This window comes from Canis lupus, chromosome 10, assembly GCF_011100685.1.
Source record: "Canis lupus familiaris isolate Mischka breed German Shepherd chromosome 10, alternate assembly UU_Cfam_GSD_1.0, whole genome shotgun sequence".
NCBI classification, from domain to species: domain Eukaryota; kingdom Metazoa; phylum Chordata; class Mammalia; order Carnivora; family Canidae; genus Canis; species Canis lupus.
The window spans coordinates 57638732-57662766 of record NC_049231.1 but is presented as its reverse complement, the minus strand read 5'-3'; the positions used below and the strand labels follow the sequence as shown (position 1 = coordinate 57662766).

Here is a 24035-nt window from a genome sequence, read left to right as displayed (position 1 = left end):
ATATCACCTCATACCTGTCAGCATGGCTAAAATTTAAAAAAAAATGAAACAAGTGTTGGTGAGGATGTAGAGAAAAAGGTGGATTGGGAATGCAAGCTGGTGCAGCCACTGTGGAAAATATTATGGAGGTTCCTCAAAAAAATTAAAAATAGAAATATTATAGGACCCAGTAATCTCACTCTGGGTATTTACTCAAAAAATACAGAAACACTAATTCAAAAAGATGTATTTACCCTATGTTGACTGCAGCATTATTTACAATAGTCAAATTATGGAAGCAGCTCAAGTATGCACTGATAGATGAATGGATAAAGAAGAGGCAGTATATACATACAATGGAATATTCATCCATTAAAAAGAATGAAATCTTGACACTTACAGCAACATAGTTGGATCTAGAGAATATAATGCTAAGCGAAATAAGCCAGTCAGAGAAGGACAAATACCATATGATCTCACTCATGTGTGGAATTTAAGAAGCAACAAAGGAAAAAAAGAGACAAACTAAAAAACAAAAAAAAATTTTTTAAAGATTTTACTTATTTGAGAGAGAGAGAGTGCACATGAGAGAGAGAGAGAGAGAGCACATGTGCACCCGAGCCATGGGGAGGGGCAGAGGGAAAAGCCGACTCCTCACTGAGCAGGGAGCCTGAGGCAGGACTCGATCCCAGAACCCTGGGATCATGACTTGAGCTGAAGGCAGACACCTAACCAACTGAGCCACCCAGGTACCCCAAAAAACAGGCTCTTATTACAGAGAATAAACTAATGGTTACCAGAGGGAAGGTGGGTGGGAGAGGATGAAATAGGTGAAGGGGATTAAGAGTACACTTATCGGGATCCCTGGGTGGCGCAGCAGTTTAGCGCCTGCCTTTGGCCCAGGGCGTGATCCTGGAGACCCGGGATCGAATCCCACATCGGGCTCCCGGTGCATGAAGCCTGCTTCTCCCTCTGCCTGTGTCTCTGCCTCTCTCTCTCTCTCACTGTGTGCCTATCATTAATAAGTAAAATAAAATAAAAAAAAAAATAAAAAAAAAATTAAAAAGAGTACACTTATCATGATGAGCACTGAATAACGTATAGAATTGTTGAATCACTATATTGTACACCTGGAACTAATATAACACTGTATATTAACTATACTGGAATTAAAATTAAAAAGAAAATCATAAGGAAAAGAAAATGCATTTACAGCACTGTTCTGTATTTATAAAAAAAAAGAAAAAACCTGTGTATTAGTGGATCCACACAGGTCAAACCTGTGTTTTTCAAAGGCTAACTGTAGTCCAAAGAGAAGTTTCTTTTTTTAAGAGAATTTTGTTTTAAGATTTTATTTATTTATTCATGAGAGAGAGAGAGAGAGAGGCAGAGACAGAGGCTGAGGGAGAAGCAGGCTCCATGCAGGGAGCCTGATGTGGGACTCGATCCCAGGACTCCAGGATCATGCCCTGGGCCAAAGGCAGGTGCTAAACCCCTGAGCCACCCAGGGATCCCCATTAAGAGAATTTTTTAAAACATTTCTAACTAAATGAATATACAACTTATCGAAATTTGTAGGGTGCAGCAAAAGTAGTGCTCAGGGGAAATTTATAACATTAAATGCATATATTTATTTTTTAATATAATCTATTATTTTCATAAACATTAATTTTTTTTAAAAGATTTTACTTATTTAATCATGAGAGATGGAGAGAGAGAGAGGCAGAAACAGGCAGAGGGAGAAGCAGGCTCCATGCAGGGAGTCTGATGTGGGACTCCATCCCAGGACTCTGGAATCATGCCTCTGAGTCAAAGGCAGATGCTCAACTGCTGAGCCACCCAGGCATCCCAAATGCATATATTTAAAAAGAAAAAATATCTAACATTAATAATCTAAGCTTTCGCCTCAGGAACTACAAAAAGAAGAATAAATTAAATCCAAGGTAAGTATAGGGGGAAAAAACAGTAGAAATTAGAGAAGAAATCAATTAAATTTAAAATTAAGTCAACACAATTAAAAGTTGATTCTTCAAAAATAGCAACCTCTAGCCAGGTTAACAATGAAAAAAAGAGAGAAAAAACATAAATTGCTATTATCAGGAATGAAAGATGGTACATCACTACAGATCCCAAGGACATTAAAAGTATATAAAGAAATATTATGAACTCTATGTCCATAAATTGTATAACCTAGACAAAATGGACCAATAACTTGAAAAACACAATCTGCCAAACTCACGCAAGAAAAAAGAGACAATGTGAATAAGGTAATAGATAGATAGGAATATTCTGTCTATATCTACATCTATTAAGAGAGGGAATCTGGAGCACCTGGGTAGCGCATTCAGTTAAACGTCTGCCTTTGGCTCTGTTCATGATCTCAAGTTCCTGCATGGGCTCCCTGCTCAGCAGGAAGTCTGCTTCTCCCTCACCCTTTGCCCCTCCCCCTTGCTTGTATGTGCTCTCTCTCTCTCTCTCTCTCTCTCTCTCTCTCTCTCGCTCTCTCTCGCAAATAAATAAAATCTTTAAAAAAAGAAGGAATCAATAATTAATAACCTTCTGAAACAGCACCAGGCCTAGCTAGGTCCACTCGTAAATTCTACCAAATATTTAATGAAGGAATTATACAATTCTCTACCAAAAAAAAAAAAAAAAAAGATAAAACTTAGAAAAAACTTACAGATTCATATTATTTCTCAAAAGAATAATGATTAAATATTTACTTGCAGAAGTTAAATAGCATAACCTAGAGAACTGATGTAAAAGCCTTTATACTGATTCAAATTATCAAGGGGAAAAAAGTATGACTTTGAAGTCCACTATCTCTTCTATATATAACTTAGTGTCCATGCTATTGTTTCACCAACTCTCCCTGTGTGATTCAGATTAGGATTTACATGTATTTGAACATGCATATGAAAATCTGCCCTTAGATAAGAATCCTCAAAAAAAAAAAAAAAAAAACCTATACCAATTCTTCACAATCTCTTCTAGAAAATAGAAGAGGGAATACTCAACTTATTTTATGTGGCCAGCATTACACTTACACCAAAACTAGACAAAAACACTATAAGAAAGAACAATATCTCTCATGAACAGAGATGCAAAAATACCCAACAAAGTATTAGCAAATTGAACCCAACAATGTATAAAAAGAGCTATACACCATGACCAAGTAAATTTATTCTAGTTATGCAAGGTTGGTTCAACATCCAAAATTAATTAATGGAATCCATCACATCAAGAAGCTAAAAAAGAAAAATCATATGATAATTTCAATAGATGCAGAAAAAGTACTTGACAATATCTAACATCCATTCATGATAAAAACTCTCAGCAAATGAGGAATAGGGAGAAATTTCCTTAATCCAATAAAGAACATCTATAAAAAACAGACAGCTAACATTATATATAATGGTGAGAAACTAGATGCTTTCCCACTAAGATCAGAAACAAGTCCCCTCCCACCACTCCAATTCCACATTATACTGGTTAATGCATTAAGAAAAGGTACAAAGGAAGGAAGAAATATAACAGTTTTTGTCACAGATGACAGACAATCCCAAAGAATCAGTTTAAAGAAACTCCTGGAACCAATAAGTAATTATAGCAGTAGTGCAGGATACAAGGTTTCCTATATACTGGCAATGAAATGGGAATATGAAATAAAAAACATAATAGGATTTACATTAGCTCCACAATAAAAGAAGCACTTAGGAATAAGCCTAACAAAATACACAGAAGATTTATATAAGGAAACTAAAAAACTCTGATGAAAGAAATGAAAGGTAATGTAAATTAATAGAGAGATATTCCATGTTTATAGATAAAAAATACTCAGCATTGTTAACATGTCAATTCTTCCTAACTTGATCTGTGGATTTATGCAACCTGAACAGAATACAGCAAGTTATTTTGTAGACAACAAACTGATATTAAAATTTACATGAAAAGTCAAGTCCCAGAATAACCATACAATACGGAAAAAGAACGAAGTCAGAGGTACTCATACTACCTGACTTCAAGACTTACTATGAACTACAATAATCAAGACACTATGGTACTGGTGAAAGAGTTGACGAATAGATTAAAATAGATTAATGGAACAGAAAGAACCTGAAAATAGACCAACACAAACATAGTCAACAGATTTTTGAACAAAGAAACAAAGGCAATCCAATGGAGAAAAGATACTCTTTCCAGCAAATTGTGTGACAAGAATTGGATATCTACATGCAAAAAAAAAATCTAAATACTGACTTTACACCTTTCACAGAAATTAACTCAAAATGGAACACAGACTTAAAATGTAAAAAACAAAACCATAAAACTTCTAGAAGGTAGCATAGAGAAAGTCTTGCTAACCTTGGGTTTGGCAATGACTTCTGTAGATAGAACACCAAAAGCATAATCCATGAAAGAAAACTGATAAATCATGGGCTTCATTAAAATAACAAAAACATCTGCTCTGTGAAAGACACTGTTAAGGAAGGAAAAAAGTCACAGAAGAAAATTTGGTGAAATATTTGCAAAAACCATATCTGATAAAGGAGACTTGTATCAAAAATTGTATACAAAGAACTCTTACAACTACTATACAAAGAACTCAAAGAAAACAACTCAATTTTAAAATGGGCAAAAATAAACCACTACACACCTATTAAAAAGGCTAAAAATGCAAAAAAACTGACAATACCAAGTGCTTCCAAAGATGTGGAGCAACAGGAACTCCTAGTCATGGCTCATGAAAATTCAAAATGGTACAACTACTTTAGAAGAGAATTTGGCAATTTCTTATAAAGCTAAACTTAATCTTACTATGTGATCTAGCAATCTTGCTCCTAGGTATTTATTTGCCCAAATGAGTTGAAAACTTTATGTACACACAAAAGCCTAACTATGAATATTTGTACTACCCTTTTCATAATTACCAAACACTGGAAGACACCAAAATATCCTTCAAAATGTAAACTGATAAACTGTGATTCATCCATATAATAGAATGTTACTCACCAACAAAAAGAAATGAACTATCAAACAACAACAACAAAAACATGAAAGAACCTTAAATTCATATTGATTAGTGAAAGAAGCCAGTCTGAAAAGGCATATAGTATATGATCCCAATTATATGACATTCTGAAAAATGCAAAACTAGAGAGCCAGTAAAATGCAGTGGTTGCCAGGGGCAAGGATGGAAAGGATAAATATGCAGGGAACAAGGGGATTTTTAAAACAATAAAACTATTTTGTAAGATATTATAATGATGAATATATGACATTATGTATTTGGCAAAATTCATAGAACTGTATAACACAGAGTAAACCGTAATGTTAACTGTGGACATTAGTTAATAATTAATGTATCAATGCTGACTCATCAATTTTAACAAATATACCACACTAATGAAAATGTCAATAATAAGGGACACTGTACTATCTGCTCAATTTTCTATAAACCTAAAATTGCTCTAAAAAATAAGCCTACTGAGGCACCTGTGGGGCTCAGTCGGTTCAGCGCCAACTATTGATTTTGGCTCAGGTCATGATCTCAGTGAGTGAGATCCAGCTCAGTGTGGAGCCCCACATCAGGCTCTGGCTCAGCACAGAGTATGCTTGAGATTCCCTCTCCCTACCCAAGCGTGCTGTCTCACATTTTCTCTTGCTCTCTCTCTCATAAATAAATAAAATCTCTTAAAAAATAAAAAATAAAGCCTACTAAATTTTAAAAAATCTTACTAATACACAAAATATTGTTAATTATCCTGTGGTATTTTTAGAAAATGAAAGTTACACCACATATGCAATCTTTTCAATGATATAAATCATTGGAAAAATAACATAATTTTGCCTAATTACTATCATAATTTAAATGTTTCTTAAAGTGTTAACTTTTATAGTATAAAAGTCAAAACAAGGATGTCTGGGTGGCTCAGTGGTTGAGCATCTGCCTTGGGCTCAGGAGTGATCCCGGGATCTGGGATCTAGTCCCACATTGGGCTCCCTCCAAGGAGCCTACTTCTCCCTCTGCCTATGTGTCTCTGCCTCTCTCTCTGTGTCTTTCATGAATAAATAAAATCTTTTTAAAAAATGAAATAAAAGGCAAAACAAATCAAATAAAAGCAAAAGTAAAAAACACTGTCTCTTGCTATATAAAAGTCTTTTGCAATACAGTATATAGAAATCAATGATGAATTTTATCCTTAACAAAAAATCATAAGGAAGTCAAAATAAAAGAAGTCACCTTTGTCTACTTCAGTTGGAAAACACCACAAAATTACAAAATTCAACTTAAGATGACTGAAATAATAAATATCTCAGTAGCTATTATAGTATCATATTTTCTAAACAGTTAATTCATGAGCATGTTTTAAGAAATCACATATTCAACAGAAAAATATGACCTTAAGGGTTTTTTGTTCTTGTTGTCTTACACAGAGTTCTTCATCTGATGCACTCCTTGCTACTCCTGCTGACTTCAATAAACAGAGTATGGGAGGGGCAGTGGTATAGGTATAATGATACCAAGCCAGGTGAAAAGAATTTTGTTAAGTGGGCTTTAGCAGTATAATTCATTGGGAGCTGGTTTAAACAATCAAAACCAAACCAAGCAAACCAAGACAAAGTAAAAATTATCCCTTCAATAACCCAAGGCAAGCAACTGGTCCTTGGTTAATTCTCAGGCACCCTTTACTGGCATAATGGAATCAGCATCCTGATCTTTACGTATAAAGAGTAGATTATTGCTGCAAAGCAGTAAGTAAAATAGCTTTAAGCTGTTTTTCTGGTAATGGTAAAGGCCTTGTGCTGATTCAGTCATATTGCTATTCAGTATATGATGCTAAGTATTTGCTCCAGAAGAGAAGACAGCTAACTAGTCCACATGGGGATTGGACCAATGACCCTGGCCTAATTAGCACACTGCTAATCAACCACCAAAATAGCTAGTATTAATTAGGAGGTGCTTCCATTTATAGACCACCTTAAAAATGTCAGGTATTGTGCTAAATGCTTTATGAACATTATCTCTCAAATTTTGCAAAAAACATTCAAAGTAAATACTGTCCAGATTTTACAGATTATGGAAACTGAGAATCAGTATGGATAAGAAAGGAAAACAGCACAACAATCTTATAGCTAGTAAATGAAAGATCTAGGACTCATATCTGGGTCTGTCTGTATCAAAAGGCCTGCCTCCTTATACACGGTAAGAACGTATTACCAATCAACTCCAAGTAAATCAAAAGGTGCTGTACGACAGAACAAAAGAGAAAAAATGTGTTACTCTTGATCTGAAAACAATATTTTAAAATTCTGAATGTCTTCATTCAATTTAAAGTTATCCTAATAATGTAAACAAAAGATGGATGTGTCTTCTATTAGCATGAACATATTTATTCACAGAGTAATTCAGGCCCATTCACAATGACTTAATTAAGAGGCTGACAAATATTAACCAAGGTAGAAAATATCCTGAAAAACAAGGAGAATAAAAACAAATATCAACATCTTAAAAGAAACCTAAATACTAGTTAATAATTTTCAAACTATTTCTGCTCACCTAAGAAGAAGAAAATAATGCCTGTTGTTATTCCTTAAATGAAACTTATGGTAGAGAACAAAAGCTATTGGTGAACTATAAAACAACTTTTGCTTTATAGAATTATTAATTAATCAAATAAGATGTTTATTTATATTAGTTGGGGCATACCAATAATATTTAAATATATTTTTCAAAATGTCATGTTAGGTTAAGGATGTTCTATCTCTAGAATTAAGGATGATCATTAAATAAGAAAAACTTGCATAACCAAGAACATAGCTAGAAGTGCTGGATTAAACAGTAGTTAAAGCTAAAACAACTTGTTGAGAAGAAGGCTATTTGAGTAGAAGTAACATATCCCTATCCTGGAGCTCTCAGCAAGGGCTCACAGTTGGTATCTTGCACTACCACTCACTTAGTGGTGGACTTTGCACTAGTCAATATATCTGTGCATTGTTTTTCATTTCTAAGTGAAAAGAAAATAGTGCCAAATTCTTAAGGGGCGACAGGAAGATTAAATGAGATAATACATGTCAAGTGCCTAAAACATAACTAACATTAGCCCTCACTAAATATTAGTTATAAATACACATAATATCTAATTCAAACCAGCACTGTGGAACCAATAAGACAATAAAAGTAGTTCCAGGGGTGGTTCAGTCAGTTAAGTGCCAGATTCTTGATTTTGGCTCAGGTCAGGATCTAGGGTTGTGAAATTGAGCCCCGTGTCCAGCTCTGTGCTCAGTGTGGAGTCCGCTTGGGGATTCTCTTTCCCTCGCCCTCTGCCCCTCCCCCTGCTCTCTCTCTCTCTCCCTCTCTCTAAATAAATAAATAGATCTTTAAAAAATTAAAAAAAAATTTTTTTAAAGTAGTTCCAAGGGAAGGAAGCTGCAGGAACTGTGTACTATGGAACTGCTAAGACTAAAAGAGAGGCAACTGAAAAAATGTCAGAGCTGTATATAAATAAAACAGTAGTTTGGTCAAACCTTGTGATCTATTACAGTTTTGGATTCAGAAGGCTTCTTTTTAACTGTGTTTGTTCATTAATGCCTCAAATTACTTTTCTTTATTTAAAGCAGGGAGGGCAGAGAGAGGGAGAGAGAGAACCCCAAGTAGGCTCCAGGCCCAACAGGGAGTCCCACAGAGGGTTCAATCCCATGACCCTAAGATGATGAACTGAGCCCAGATCAAAAGAGTCAGATGCTTAACCAACTGAATCATCCAGGCACCTCACAAATGATCATTTCTTGAGGTAATTATAAAAAAGAACCTACATGTGATGAATTAGCTTTTCACTCTTACAATGTCTAAAATAGTATACTTTGGGCAGCCCGGGTGGCTCAGCGGTTTAGTGCCGCCTTTGGCCCAGGGTGTGATCCTGGAGACCCAGGATCAAGTCCCACGTCAGGCTTCCAGCACGGAGCCTGCTTCTCCCTCTGCCTGTGTCTGTGCCTCTCTCTCTCTCTGTGTCTCATGAATCAATAAATAAAATCTTTTAAAAAATAAAATAAAATAGTATACTTCGACAACAAATATAGCAAATTTAAGTGAAACCCTGGGCATTTTTGTCAAAATTATGTTAGCAGAGTGACACAAAAGCAGAACCTGTGATGTACGGGTCTTTGCAAGAGGAGAAGTACATGCTTCTTGAAATTGATCTTCATTAATTCCAATTTCTTTGAGGTAGCTTTCCAATAGCTTTTCAACCTAAAAAGAGAAATAAATGTTTAACTTTTATAATTTACATAGAAAAATTCCAAATGAGTTTTCATATTAAGTGTTGTTGAGAAAAGGATAATCAAATGCTTGCTTGTAATTACTAATCTATACAAAATTATATTATATGGCAATGACAATATCTTCATCAAAAATAACAATGAAAAATTAAAATGTTTGCAGAGAATCAAGTGAAATTTTATTAATGTACTTGAAATAACTGGAGTCAGGTTTATGACGTTCAATGTGGTACAACTCTTCTGCTACTCAGAGGCATTTTTTAAAAATCACAAGACAACCCTGGCAAACCAATAATTAATACTTCTCTAGATGCATCTGCAGAAGAAGAATAAAATTTATTTTTTTATATATATATTTTTTAAATTTTTATTTATTTATGATAGTCACACAGAGAGAGAGAGAGAGGCAGAGACACAGGCAGAGGGAGAAGCAGGCTCCATGCACCGGGAGCCCGACGTGGGATTCGATCCAGGGTCTCCCGGATCGCGCCCTGGGCCAAAGGCAGGCGCCAAACTGCTGCGCCACCCAGGGATCCCTAAAATTTAAAAATTAGATGCAAGATCCCTTAAAATAGTTGTCCTAAATCCATTACTTAGATTCTAGTACAAAAAGAGATAAGAAATCAAAAGAATGAAATGTCTCAGAGAAGCCTTAGGCCTGATGGACCTGGTAGTACTATTAGGGTAGATTGGAATTTTTTTAAAGATTTTATTTATTTATTTGAGTGAGAGAGAGAAAGAAAGCACCAACAGGGGGAGGGAGAGAGAGAAGGAAAAGAGAGGGAGAGGAGGAGGGGCAAAGGGAGAAGCAGACTCAACACTGAGCAGGGAGCTGGATGTGGGGCCCCGTCCCAGGACGAACATGACCTGAGCTGCAGGCAGACACTTAACTGAATGAACCACCCAGGCACCCCTTTTTCATTTTTTTTAAGGAGGTTCTACTCCCAACACAGGGCTTGAACTCACAACCCCAAGATGAGTCACATGCTCTATGACAGAGCCATTCAGAAGTGCCAAGAATGGAATTTTTTTAATTAAAGAATTTTAAAATGGAAAAATTCCATGTTTTTAATTTAGAAAAGCTAAAAGTAATATTATTCTAATTACCTTTAAAAATCAGTAGAAAAAAATACTCACTAGTTCTTTGTATTCCTGATGAATCTCTGTATAGGTCAATTTGCTTTCTTCTTCATCATCAAAAACTAAATTTAAAATAAATATATTACTGAATACTGTAAAAAAAAAATCATTTCATTAATGCAAATATAAAAGCCCACTCCTTACATCTTACACTACAACTCATCAACATTATATCTTATCACCAAACATAACACATGCAGTGCTTTAAACGCCTGTACATTTTCTCAAGTGTTCCTAGAGGTTTTTTTTTTTTTTTTGCCTCTACCCAATCCTCTTCTCCCAACTATTCTTCAAGACATTGCAAATAGCACATTCTCCAAGATCTGCCACCCACCCTCAAATCCTTCCTCTGATTCCTTCCTCTGAACTCTTAAAATAGTACCACATGCCTCTCTTTATTATAACACCTGCCATTTTAGATATAAATTCCATTTACCTGCCTGTCTTCCCCACTAAATCATAAACTTCTCAACCACAAGGATTTTGTTTCATTCATCTTTCTATGCCCAGGTTCTGGCCCACAGATACTCAATAAATGTTTACTGAAATCAATGCTAATATCACAGATTGTACAAAACTAATCTTTAAAGAAGAGTACACTGTCACTGAAGTATTCACACTGTTATTTCAAATGACACTGGGATGCCACTTCCACTTCTACTGGCATCTGCTCTATATAACGCTGGGCACGCACACAATAGAGCAGCAACTTAAACTGTTTCCAGCTAATTCTAAAACCAAATTACTACATTACATGTCTATAAGGCTGAGGATTGCTTCCATCAGATGTATCATTCCTGAGATGCAACCACTTTTGACATTTGGGGATAAAAGAGAGCAATGCCTCATTTTTTTTTTTTTTTCCATTTTAGCAGTTAGTCTCAGAGGGGTAAACAGAATCAAAAAGTGACATAGTTCTTTTTCCTCCTAAAGGAGGTCAGAATTCCACATTCCATTGATCTTGCACTTTCAAATTCTTAAAAAAAGATCACAAATAAAAAAATTATTTTGAACTTCCTTAGAAATTACACATAAAGACAATCCTTAAATAACTATCTGGATTTTGATTATGCCATAATTTTGCTTACGGTAATGAAAAGATTCAACGGTCAAACTAAAGTCTATCTTTACCAGATTCATGCATGGCATCTTAGGGTTGAAAACGATTCTTAAAAGGTCATCCCGGATAACTAACCGTTTGACGGTTGAATTCCCCTCTATCACATCTCCATTAAGTTGCTGTCAAATCCACTTAAACGCTGCGAGCGCCTGGGGAACTCAACTCCTTACCTTCCGAGGTAGGCTAACTTAACTGGGATACATTCTGCTATGGAGCACGCCCTTCACAGAAATTTGGCTGCGGGGGGGGGGTGGCGGGGGGCACTTGGCTGGCTCAGTGGTTGAGCATCCGCCTTTGGCTCAGCTCTTGATCCCGGAGTCCGGGGATCGAGTCCCGCATCGGGTTCCGTGCATGGAGCCTGCTTCTCCCTCTGCCTGCCTCTCTCTCTCTCTCTCTCTCTCTCTCTCTTTCATATAAATTAATTAATTAAAATCTTTTAAAAAGAAAAAAAAAGAAATTTGTGGGGAGCTTGTACCCACCGATCCTAGCTCTATCCCACTGAACGTTACAAAAGCAAGTCTAAACCCTCCAGCGTAAGGCAGACGTTCAAACGATTGATGGATATCACTACCCTGAAAGTCCTGCCCGGCTCCACACCCATGATACCGGTTGGCCATTCGTTCCTACGACATGGCTTCTGGCTCCTTTTCTGAACGTGGGCTCCAACCCGTCTCCGAGAACTGAAAGCGCTCACAGGGAATATTGTGACACTTTTGTACATCTCCCTTGTTAGAAGATACCCCGTTTCTTATCTATGCGAGGGTCCGAGCGCTCGGGAAAGGCAAACAGGCCACGGGGCCGCCAGCTCGGGGCCTGCTGGAGTCCAGCAAGCCTTCGCTTTGCGGTGAAGCGTCTGGATCAGAAGCACACAGGCAAACTGGCCTCTCTCCTCCCCAGGCGCTGGGGAACCCGCGGAAGCCCCACCAAGCGGCGCACCTGCTCCGGGAAGAATCGCGCAGCAGAATGTGAGGCACCCAACCCAGGCCTGGAACCGAATGATTTTCGGATGTGTCGCTGGGCCGAGGGAGAGGGTTCCGTTGGGAAGACGCGGGCGCAGCGACAGCAATACCTCCTACAAACCAGCTCGAAACCTGGCCGACCCGGGCAAAGGCCTGAGACGTGGGAGCTGGTGTGGGGTCCCCACCTTCCCGCCCGCCGCTGGTGAGAGAGAAGCCAGAAAGAACTGTCGGCTCGGGATCCGGCTTTTTTACCTTCGCATTTCTGCTCCACAAAGTCCAAGATGGGGATGGACCAGTCCGGGCCTCGCAGGAACCCAGCGATGCTCTCCACCACCCATTCCACCTCATCCTCTTCCGCAGCCATCCCGCTCCGCGGGGCGCCGCGCAGCCCTAGGCCCGACCCCCGGAGCCTGCCCCAGGCCCTTCGGCCGCAGGGGGCCGAGACAGAACGGGCGGAGAAGGAGTGGACCCCGCGGTCGCCCTGCTACCTGGACCGAACCCACAAGCCAGTTAACGTAAAATGGTCGCTATGGCAACAGGCGCAGCCGCCCGACAGCTTCCCGGAAGTGAGCGGGCGGCCTCAGAGAGGGGGGAGCTTTTGAAGAACGTTTCCGATTGGCTGGAACGGGACAGTGTCGGATCAAAAGATAGCCTTCCGCCCATTGGTCCGGAGTTGCTAGGGCTGAGAGGGAAAGTGCAGCCATTGGCTGGAGGCCTTAGCGGGACTGGACTGTGTCTCTGCGGAGGAGCGCGTGGGAGCCGAGGCCGAGACCCCGCGGCCCTAACCCCGTGAGCGCGTTAGAGGCCTCGGTTCAGCGTGTGTCCCCAGCACCTTGAAGATGCCAACCACTTGCAAACCCGCTGTCCTGGAAACCTTCGTAACGAAGGGGTTGTTCGAAAATACAAAGGCCGAGCAATGGAGTTCTGGAAGACTTGATGATGGGCCCTCTCTTTGCATCTCCCAGCTCTGGGTGGGTCTTTTTCACCTTTCTTGCGTAGATGGAAAAAAAAAAAACTAGAGTTAGGAGATATTCGAGGGCAAAAATCGGACTTTATATTCACCCAAATAGATGTTTACATAACCAAATCTTACGTCTGATGACACCCAACTCGAATTTTTAAATTAAGGGTCCCCTGTGGAATGGGTCATGAGAGGTCATTGCCAAGGTGCTGGGTGCACCCAAGCCTCTCCAAACAGCCTTATATGGTGTTACAGTTGTTTTCAGGATCTAATTGAGTGTATTGATCGATTTCATGAATCAGGCAGCAACCCATATGGCAAGCAGAGGAGAGCTCCTAGGGAAAGGTTTTTAAAGGTTTTTTTTTGTTTGTTTTTTTTTTTTTTTAAGGTTTTAAAGGTTTTTAAAGGAGTGGGAAAAGAAGTTATCAGCAAAGAATCCATTGCTTCTAAGGGGGACGGAAAGAGTGTATCAGTAAGTGTCCTAAAGCTAGCCAAGAAATTCCCATGTTGACTGATGAGAGGTCACATTGCTGGGGAGCCGAAATGACACGTTAGTTTTAAGTCTTGGTTTACTGGTTCTGGGCCTTAACCTAAGTGACACCATTTCGAGCCTGTGGTTTTCTTTTTAGCAATATATTTATATAAGTGAGATCATATTATATGAATAGTCACAGAACTTTTTTTCACTCTGAAGTCACTTTTCATGTGAAAATATAGAACTGCTTTCTTTGCAGCTGCATAGTATTCTATAAACTACCACTTAGTCTATTTTTACTTTGTGCGTGTGTATAAACATACAATATCTTAGTGGGTCCAGAAATGTGATCATTACTGTGCAGTGTTTTTCTCCTTCCCTGATGTGGGTGTACTCTACCATTTTTTTCTTTACAAACTGCTGAAATAAACATCTTTGTGTCACTAAGAAGTGAAGTGTTGGTTTTATTGACTATTTTGGGGGTAGATTCCAGCAGATTTGCTAAGTGAAAGTATATATGTCTGGATTTATTCGACTAATCTTCAACTGCTAGATTAAATTACTTCAATTTTTAAAACTCATAAGCGGTTCTGTGATGAACATATGTCACATATTTTTGAACCCAAGTCTCATTATTTCCTTTGAACAAATTCCCAAACGGAAAATTACTGAACTTATTTTTAAAATCTTTTTGAAAAATGTCTTTGTCAATGTACTAGGTTAAAAATAGAACATAGGGGGATCCCTGGGTAGCACAGCGGTTTAGCACCTGCCTTTGGCCCAGGGCATGATCCTAAGGACCCTGGATCAAGTCCCACATCGGGCTCCCTGCATGGAGCCTGCTTCTCCCTCTGCCTGTGTCTCAGCCTCTTTCTCTCTCTGTCTCTCTTATGAATAAATAAATAAAATCTTTATAAAAAATAAAAATTTGAAACTGAGCATTATTTGACATTGATTCCCCTTTGTGTTTGTTCCTGGGTTACCTTTCCCTATCCTTCAACCATTTCTTATTGGAATGTTCTTTTTTATTATTGATTTATAAGTGCTTTTTACATTATTATAAGAATTTTCACCCTTGGACACACATTGCAGTGACATGTTTGTTATTTGTCTTTTAGTTTAGTACATTGTGCATTTTGCTATGTGGACATTTTGTGTTTTCCATGTAGACTTTAAATGGGAGATTGTAAGTTAATTATTTTCGTTAGTGGATAGCTATGCTCCAAACACCACTTGCTGGAAATGGGTGTGATAAAGTGTTGTGGTTTTTTAATTACTAAGTAGAGGGAAAAGAAAAGGATATCATCATTCTTAGGCTAAACTACTGTGACACCAGAGGTGGATTTCTATAGTTTATTTTTCTGTTTTTCTGTTTTTTAAACCAGCTTAAAATAGAATTCCCACTGTTGCCCTGCCAGTTTCCTCTTTTCATAAAGAAGTTGCTTGTATGGTTTCTAATGAGCTTAGAGGCCGCAGAGTGCTCTTCAGCTGCCCTTGGCATTTCTTGGCATCAGAGTCTTCATCTTGATTCTTCCAAATGCTTTCCCATTTCTCAAGAAGCAAGCAATAACTGGGATGCACAAGCTCTCCTTTTGTTTATTTTCTCAGCATTATTCCTGAATGTGGGCAGTGTGGATTTCCTGAGCTCTTGAATTTTTCTCATTTATTTCAAAACATTATTTCAACTTTCACCTCTAAACATAAGGCTTTTCTGTTTATTCACTACTTGTGATTCTTATAACCAACATGCTTCTACAGTTTTGTTTTGTTTTTTAATTTTTTTTATTTTATTTATTTATGATAGGCACACAGTGAGAGAGAGAGAGAGGCAGAGACACAGGCAGAGAGGGAGAAGCAGTCTCCATGCACCGGGAGCCCGACGTGGGACTCGATCCCGGGTCTCCAGGATCACGCCCTGGGCCAAAGGCAGGTGCTAAACCGCTGCGCAACCCAGGGATCCCTGCTTCTACAGTTTTAACAAAACATATTCAACATCTTCACCATTAAATAACACAAACTCAAAAGAACAGGGCACATACTCAGGGCAACACATGTGGGTGCACTAGTGTAAGAGTATGAAAACAATGTGGATGTGTGTTGTGCATTTTGTCATAGGTCACTTTGTTCAGTCAGGTAGTGTTTCCTGTTTCACAGTAGTACAAAACATAATTATCTCTTGAAAAATCACAACTTCTTATTTTTCCAGTTTTATTACTTTTTACCTACTGCATATAAATAGACTTTCATATTGAAGGTATGTGTTGTAACAAAAGAGACCATAGATAACACATATATGCATGAAAACATATATATATACACATTCTTCACATACACACAAGAATATATATATATACACACACACACATAAACATACACACAACTACATTACTTTTACCATAGGGTTGGTAGGGGCTAAATTATAGAAAAGATATAAAAAGCACTTGGGACCATGCTTAGTACTTAGTAAATGCTCAATACATATTAGCTATTACTGTTACATATAGTCTATTTTTTTATTTTTAAACAACTTGCAGCATGGGGGTAAGAAACCATTCTTTTTATTTGCCTTTCTCCTTTCACTGCCAAGTCATTTGTGTTCTTCACTACAGTTCTGCTAAATCTGCTTCTTTCCATCTTCTGTATAGGAATTGAGGCTCTGCCTTACAAAAGGTTTATAAATCCAATCTTTTTTAAAAAAAATTATTTACGGGATCCCTGGGTGGTGCAGCGGTTTAGCGCCTGCCTTTGGCCCAGGGCACGATCCTGGAGACCCGGAATCGAGTCCCACATCGGGCTCCCGGTGCATGGAGCCTGCTTCTCCCTCTGCCTGTGTCTCTGCCCCCCCCCTCTCTCTCTCTCTGTGTAACTATCATAAATAAATAAAAATTAAAAAAAATAAGATATGTGCTAAGTTTAAAAAAAAATTATTTACTTACTTATTGAGAGAGAGCACATGCAAGTAAAAAGAGGGGCAAAGAGAGAGGGAGCCCGACAGAGGGCTCCATCCCACAATCCCTAGACCGTGACCTGAGCTGAAACCAGGAGTCAGATGCTTGAATGATTGAGCCACCCAGGCGCCCATATAAAGTCCAGTCTTCACAAGATGACTGCATTCCTCCAGGTTTTTTAGGGACCACGTGAGTAAAAACTACTCACATTTGTGTAGTGCTTTGCAGTTTCCAAAGGGACTTACATCTGTTCGACTCAGTGCAATCTTGAAAGCTAAATAAAGAGGATATTAAGATTTTCCCTAACTTATAGGACTGCTAGGATTGCTTCAACAAAGAACCACAGACTAGGTGGCTTAAATGACAGAATTTTATTTTCTCACAGTTCTGGAGAATGGAAGTCTAAAATCAAGGTGTCAGCAGAGTTAGTTTCTTCTACAGCCTCTCTCCTTGGCTCCTACATGCTGCCTTCTCATTGTGTCCACATGGTCTTCTCTCTTTACCATCTGTATCTAAATTTCCTCTTCTTATAAGGACATCAGTTGAAGGGGAGTCAGAATATGATATCCTGAAATATGCCACTTTCAGAATATTGATTATTTTGAGCTGAAATGAAGGCAAATGAGAACTCTCTGCTCTCTCACCATCTGCATAAAAGGAGGGCATAAATTTCCCATGAGAAAAGACTTTTCCCAGGAGAGTACCGGGAAGAGGAGAGGTGAAGAGAGCATTCTTATCACTGCAGACAAAGAGTCAGTGCTGAAATGAGTTTGCATAAGCAGACTTTACTAAAATGACCCTTACCTTACATTAAAAGATCTTTGTCCCACACACATAATTCCTAGTCACTTTTGTACAATGAATGCACTCTAGAAGCCCAAACCCCCTTTGCTTACTCACTTCTCTACAATTTATCACCTTTTTTTTTTTTGAAAGATTTTATTTATTCATGAGAGACACACACACAGAGAGAGGCAGAGACACAAGCAGAGGGAGAAGCAGGCTCCATGCAGGGATCCCGACGTGGAACTCAATCCCAGGACTCCAGGATCATGCCCTGGGTTGAAGGTGGTGCTAAACCGCTGAGCCACTGGGGCTGCCCAATTTATGGCCTTTTGTTCAAAAGTTATGTAAGCCCCCAAGTCTGTCTGCTCTTGGACTTTTTCCCCTTTTCTGTGAAGCCCCCATGCACATACAATTTTATTAATACCTTTATTAAAGTTCTCTCTGTTATTCTTTTGTCAGTTCAATTCATTGGCCCCAGCTACAAAACCTAAGAGGGTAGAAGAAAAGGTTTTTCCTTCCCTCCATAGTCATGCTGGATTAAGCACCCCCGCAATGACCTCATTTTAACTTAATTACCCCCATTTAAAGGCCCTATCTTCATATACAGTCAAATTCTTATGTAAGGGCCTAGGACTTCAACGTATGAATTTGGAGAGAACATAATTCAACCCACAACAGATGAGAAAACAGATACTTTTTGAGGTCAAGTTTCTTGCCCAGGGTCAGAGCAGAGTCAGGGCTTACACTTCCTTGTACTTGATACTTAAGCAAGAGGGTACCTTCTACCTTTCATTTTATAATAAATCAGAAAATTTTCCATATCGATGAAAATATTTCTACACGATTCTTTAAATGTTACCTAGCGTGTTAGCTCAGGCTGCTTTGACAGAATGCCAAAGACTGGGTGGGTTATAAACAACAGAAATTTATTTTTCACAGGTCCAGAGGCTGGGAAATCCAAAATCGAGGAGTCAGCAGATTTAGTGTGTTTGGAAGAGCACATTTCCTGGTTCACAGAGACCTGTCTTCTTGCTGTGCCCTCGCAGGTGGAAAGGGTAAGAGAGCTCTCTTGGGGTCCCTTTTATAAGAGTACTAATTCCATTCATATCAGTTCCACCCTCATAACCTAATCACCTACCAAAGGCCCACCTCCTAGTACCATCACATCAGGGGTTAGGATATCAACATATGAATTTTAGGGGTACACCAACAATTCAGTCTATAGCGCCTATTTTCTCATTGTGTAAACATAACACAATTTAAATAATCCCATATTGACCTACACTATTTCTTGCACTATTTAACAAAGAATTCTGTAGTGAGCATCCTTGTAGCTAAGTCTTTGCGTCTAATATTTATCATTTTATGAAGAAGAATTTCTACAAGTAGAATTACTAAATCACACAGTATGCAGTTTTTAAAGATATTTGTACCGTGAAGAGGTTTGCTTTTTTTTTTTAAGAGAAAGTATTGTGCATTCTGCAAAAAATCATGGTTAAATGCTAAGTAATCCTTAGGCTTTACATCCATGAGTCTACACATCCATACACATACACAAATATATCTCAGATACTTTGGAAATCACTAATTTAATCAAATTATGACCAGAGAAAGCGTTGTGAATTCTGGAGAAAGCAGACTCTTTAATCTCACAAATGTATCTCCAACTCCAACACAACACTTGGCACTAAGAGACCCACAGTGAATATTTGATGAATATGTGGATGTGTGATCTGAATAGGTGGTGCCTCATATTTGCCTAAAAATAATCCATTTCTTTTTTCTCCCCCTGGGAGTGAAAGTAAAGGTATGACTACTGGCAAAGCAGGATTGTTTTTTTGAAAATATTAACAAAACATGTTTGCATTCTAGATCAGATGGCTAAAGTTATTATTAGCAATAGGCTTAAAAATACTGATGCAATAGAAATGTCATCTTCATATGTAATTTATAGAACATGTAAAACATCACTAGTGAACTACCTAATTGCTACTCCAAATGGTATGATTTCAGCTTTCAAGTAAAGACGGGGGAGAAAAGGTCACTGCTTTAATCCTGTAAATTGCTTTTATCTTGGCTATAGAAAGACTTTTTAGAAGTTCTAAATTATAGGTTCTTTACAAATACCTTTTCTTGATTATTTGGCCTATGTAACAGCAAAGGGATGGAGGAGATTTCCATGGGCTGGCAAATAAAGAATTACCCACCATATCTTCAAATTCTCCAGTGAATCCTTAGATTTTTATTGCATGTGCAAGTGTAGAATCACAGAATTTTCATTCTCTTTTCAATGTCTTTTGTTTTCTCTTCCTCATAATTTGTAAAATATCCAGCAGCTTGATTTAAAGTAACAGCAAAAACGGGGCACCTCGGTGGCTTGTTGATTAACCATTAGACTCTTGATCTCATCTCAGGTCTCGATTTTAGGTCATGAGTTCATCAAGCTCTGTGTTAGGCTGGATGCAGAGTCTACTTTAAAAAAATATATTTTTAAATAAAATAGCAAAGAAATAACAAAAACACAATAACTTTTCAAATCATGGCAAAATACGTTCATGTGGTATAAAACAGCATAGCTTAAAAACCTTTTTTTATGTGCCAACCGCTGTGCTCAACACTCAGAATAAAGAGCTCTGGATCTGGTGCATTCTAAATTCCATGTGCATGACAGATTGCTTATTTTCATTTCATCTCTAAATGTTCAGGGTCTTTTTATGGTATTTCTTCTTTTTATTTCACATCCCTTTCTTTATTCATTTTGGGGTTTGTTTCACTGTTATACTTGTATGTGTGTAAATAATTTTCCTATCTGTTTTCCCTTCTACCTTTTATTATCTACTAAGCTAATTCTTACATTTGTTTTCTATGTGTTTTCTCACCTATTTTTGTTTTGTTTTCTTCTATTACTGACTTTGGGGAGGATGGCTAATTTATAGAACATGCTTGTAGGTGCCTTATATCTGGTTTTTGTTCTCTTAAAACCACCTGTAGCTTAGGTTAATGGCCTCTAAATTTTGTTGACCATATAGTCCATCAGTAAAAAATTTATATATGTGTATATTTTGAATACTTCCTTTAATATGTAAATGCATGTAGCTCATTAGTAAACATACATTTAGTATATTTATATACATTTACCAATGAGCTACATATACATTTATGAATATACACAATTGTATAATATATAATTTAAAAAACAAAACTTGAGGGGAGCCTGGATGGCACAGTCAGTTAAGTGTCAGACTCTTGGTTCCGGCTCAGGTCATGATCTCAGGGTCCTAAGATCAAGCCACGAGTTGGACTTAATGCTGAGCATGAAGTCGGCTTGAGATACTCTCTCTCCCTCTCCCACTGCCTTTCCTGCTCATGCTATCTCTCTCTCTCCCTCTCTCTCTCAAAGAGATAAATAAAATCTTAGAAAAAAACAGAAAACAGAACTGGAAAAAAAATTGAAATTAACAAAGGATGAGATAAAAATATATAGATTGAAATTCTAATACTTTTCCCCTGGGTATCAGTAGGTCATCTTGTGCACCCACTATGGAGCCCCCTAGTTTGGGTTTGATAAACTTCATAGTTTGGTGAAGACCAAACTATCATTGCCAGGAATGCACTGAGCATTCCTCATTGCATTCCTCATTGCATTCCACTGCAATTCCTCATTGCAAGGAAGCCACTGAGCATCCTGTTTGCTCTAGTCACTTTTAGAATATTCTGGGAGAAACAGTAGAGACAATTTTGAGAGTCATATTTAGAGCCCAGCACATTGAAATCAAGACTCTCAAACAAAAAAGCATAATAAGCTCTTCTTGCACCTTCAGAATAGGTAGAACCATCCTCTCTGGGAACCATGCTGATATAGAAGCCAGTAGAGAATTAGCTCAATAATGGAACATTTCTTAAGGATGGCAGGGAAACACTCTTTTACTTACTCGTTTTAAAATTTTATCTTTATTGCTTTTTCTGTTGGAAAAGTAATATATGTGCACTGAAAAAAAGCTCAAACATAGAACTATACAATGAAGAAAATGAAAGTCTCCTATTTTTCCTAACACTTAAAGAAAGCCACTGTAATTGTATGTAATTGTATGGCCTCTAAATTTTATTGGCCTCCAGATTTTTAAAATGCACATATTAATACGTATTATTATTATTATTGTCTTCTTCAACCAAAATGAAGCCATTCCCATTTATACAACAGTTTTTACTTCATTTTCCAAGGATATCTTTCAATATTAATAATACAAAGAGATTATTCTTCTACATGAATGCATAGTATTCCATCATATAGAGATATCTCTATGTTTTGTTTATGCTCATGTCCAATATTTTGCTCTTATAAACAATGCTATAGTAAACATTAGTGTACATGTATTTCTGCATTCTCGCCTGAATAATTTCATAAAAGAGAAGTGGAATTCCAGGTGTAAGGATATAAAACATTAAAATTTTCCTTTGGTACTACCAAATTGGGGATGCTTGGGTGGCTCAGCAGTTTGGTACTACCAAATTGCCCTGCAAAAGGCAATACCAACTGACATTCCCACCAAAAGATTATGCATTTATTTTTCCACACCTTTTCAGCATTGAAAACTATTAGTATTTCAGTGATTTTTTTTTAATCTGAAAGCTAAAAAATATTTACTTGTTTTAATTTACCTGTGTTTTATTGTTAATGAAATAGTGGATTCTTTCATGTATTAACCAGCCATTTATATTTGTGAGAGCAATGATTCTTTGTTTTGTCTCTATTTTTAACTTTTTATTGTACAAATTTGCAAATTTATACAAAAGAAGCACCATGCTTCAACAGCTATTAACATTTTTACCAAACTCAGACACCATGTCATTTCATATAGGAGTACTTTTAAATAAAGAAGATGTCATTTAGTGCTCTTTAACTCAGGCACTCACCTGTAATTACATGGCTAACCAGAAAAAGTGTAAACTAAAGGAGTAATCGTCAACCTTAGGTGTCCTGCAGCACTGGAAACCAAGTTACTGATTCAGGCCGCCAGATGGCAGACCAAGGGTAAAAAGAAAAAGAGAGGAAGAAATCTACACCTACCAAGACCCAGCTCCAGAATGACCCAGAGGTCTTAGAGAACTTGGTTTCCTACTAGTTTGGCAGGGAGGGCTGGGGGGACAGGGAAGATTAGTCAGAGGCATTGTTGTTTTAAACCATAGTAATGTACTTATCTGATAGTTAATGTTATTTTCAGACAAAATATCTTTTGTTTTCTTTTGTTTCCCTGTAGATGTTATTATCATTCTTAAGGCCGGCCAAAATAATGTCCTAATTTAAATTGCCCCAAACCTGTAAGTTAATTTGAAAAAACTCAAGATCTTTATATTTCTTTTTCTCATGAAAGAACATAATGCTTTCCTCACTTACTTAGATCTCCGTTTGTATCCCTTAATAAGGATCTCAGTTTTCCTTATAAAGATCATGCATACCACTTATCAAGAGTTTTACTTGGGATGAGTTTATTTTCTGTATAGTCTAACCAGATTTTGATGACATTACAGAAATATATTGATTTTTGCAGATTAAATGTTTAATTTCTGTTTTTATTAAAAATAACTGTGGGTTAGTTCTTTCTAATATTCTTGCTGTGCAATTATGTAATCTGAAGATTGCCATAAAATTCTTGTATTTGCCTTTCCACTGTTTATTTCTCTTGCATCTATTTCATGGTTCATTACATTGGCTAAAAATGACATAAAACTATAAAAAATTTAATAGTAATGATAAATAATATAGCTTTACTCTGGATAATTGAGTTTTTATTTGGAAAAAATACGTTTAAGTTTTTATAATAATATGTTTTTATTAAGAATATAAATGGGTATAGAATTTCATCCAGTGGACTTCCAGCATCTACTGAGAAGATCATATGTTTTTCTTATTTAATCAATTTATGTGGTTACTTTATTAATGTTTCCTTATATTGTCAGCTTTTTGTATCTAATATTCATAAGTAAGGTTTGTCTGTAAATTTGGGAGGAGAGTATCGTATCTTTATTGGATTATAGTGTTTGAGCTATGTTTAGCTCATAAAAGAATTGGATAATATCCAATAATTTTCTCTGTTTTATGTTCCAGAATAAATACATAATGATTTATTATTATTATTATGTTCCTAAGGCAGTTCTGTAAAGAACACTGTCTTTAAAATTTAAAAACAAAAATAAAGAAATGCTTGTATTACAGTAGAGACGTTTTTACAATTTGGAACCTTAAAGAGCTGTAATAAAGGTTATTTCCGCCACCCTAACGTGTTAAAGAAATGCCTGCCAAACCCATTATAAAAGATTATCTCTGTCTGGGTGTGCTTACGGGTTATACTATTACATAAAGCAGACAAAATCCTTTATTTTTCTCAGC

General features: G+C 37.3%; 1 protein-coding gene across 1 annotated transcript in view; it reads right to left on the bottom strand.

Moving 5' to 3' along the window:
- Positions 1-13012, bottom strand: part of CFAP36 (cilia and flagella associated protein 36) — a 29148-nt gene extending 16136 nt beyond the window's left edge. The window contains exons 1-3 of the mRNA XM_038551302.1: positions 12730-13012; positions 10396-10460; positions 9128-9229 (exon numbers count right to left, since the gene is read on the bottom strand). Coding sequence (XP_038407230.1) covers positions 9128-9229; positions 10396-10460; positions 12730-12841 — 279 coding nt within the window. The 5' untranslated portion in view covers positions 12842-13012. The remainder of the gene's footprint in view (positions 1-9127; positions 9230-10395; positions 10461-12729) is intronic.
- Between the last annotated feature and the right edge of the window lie 11023 nt (positions 13013-24035).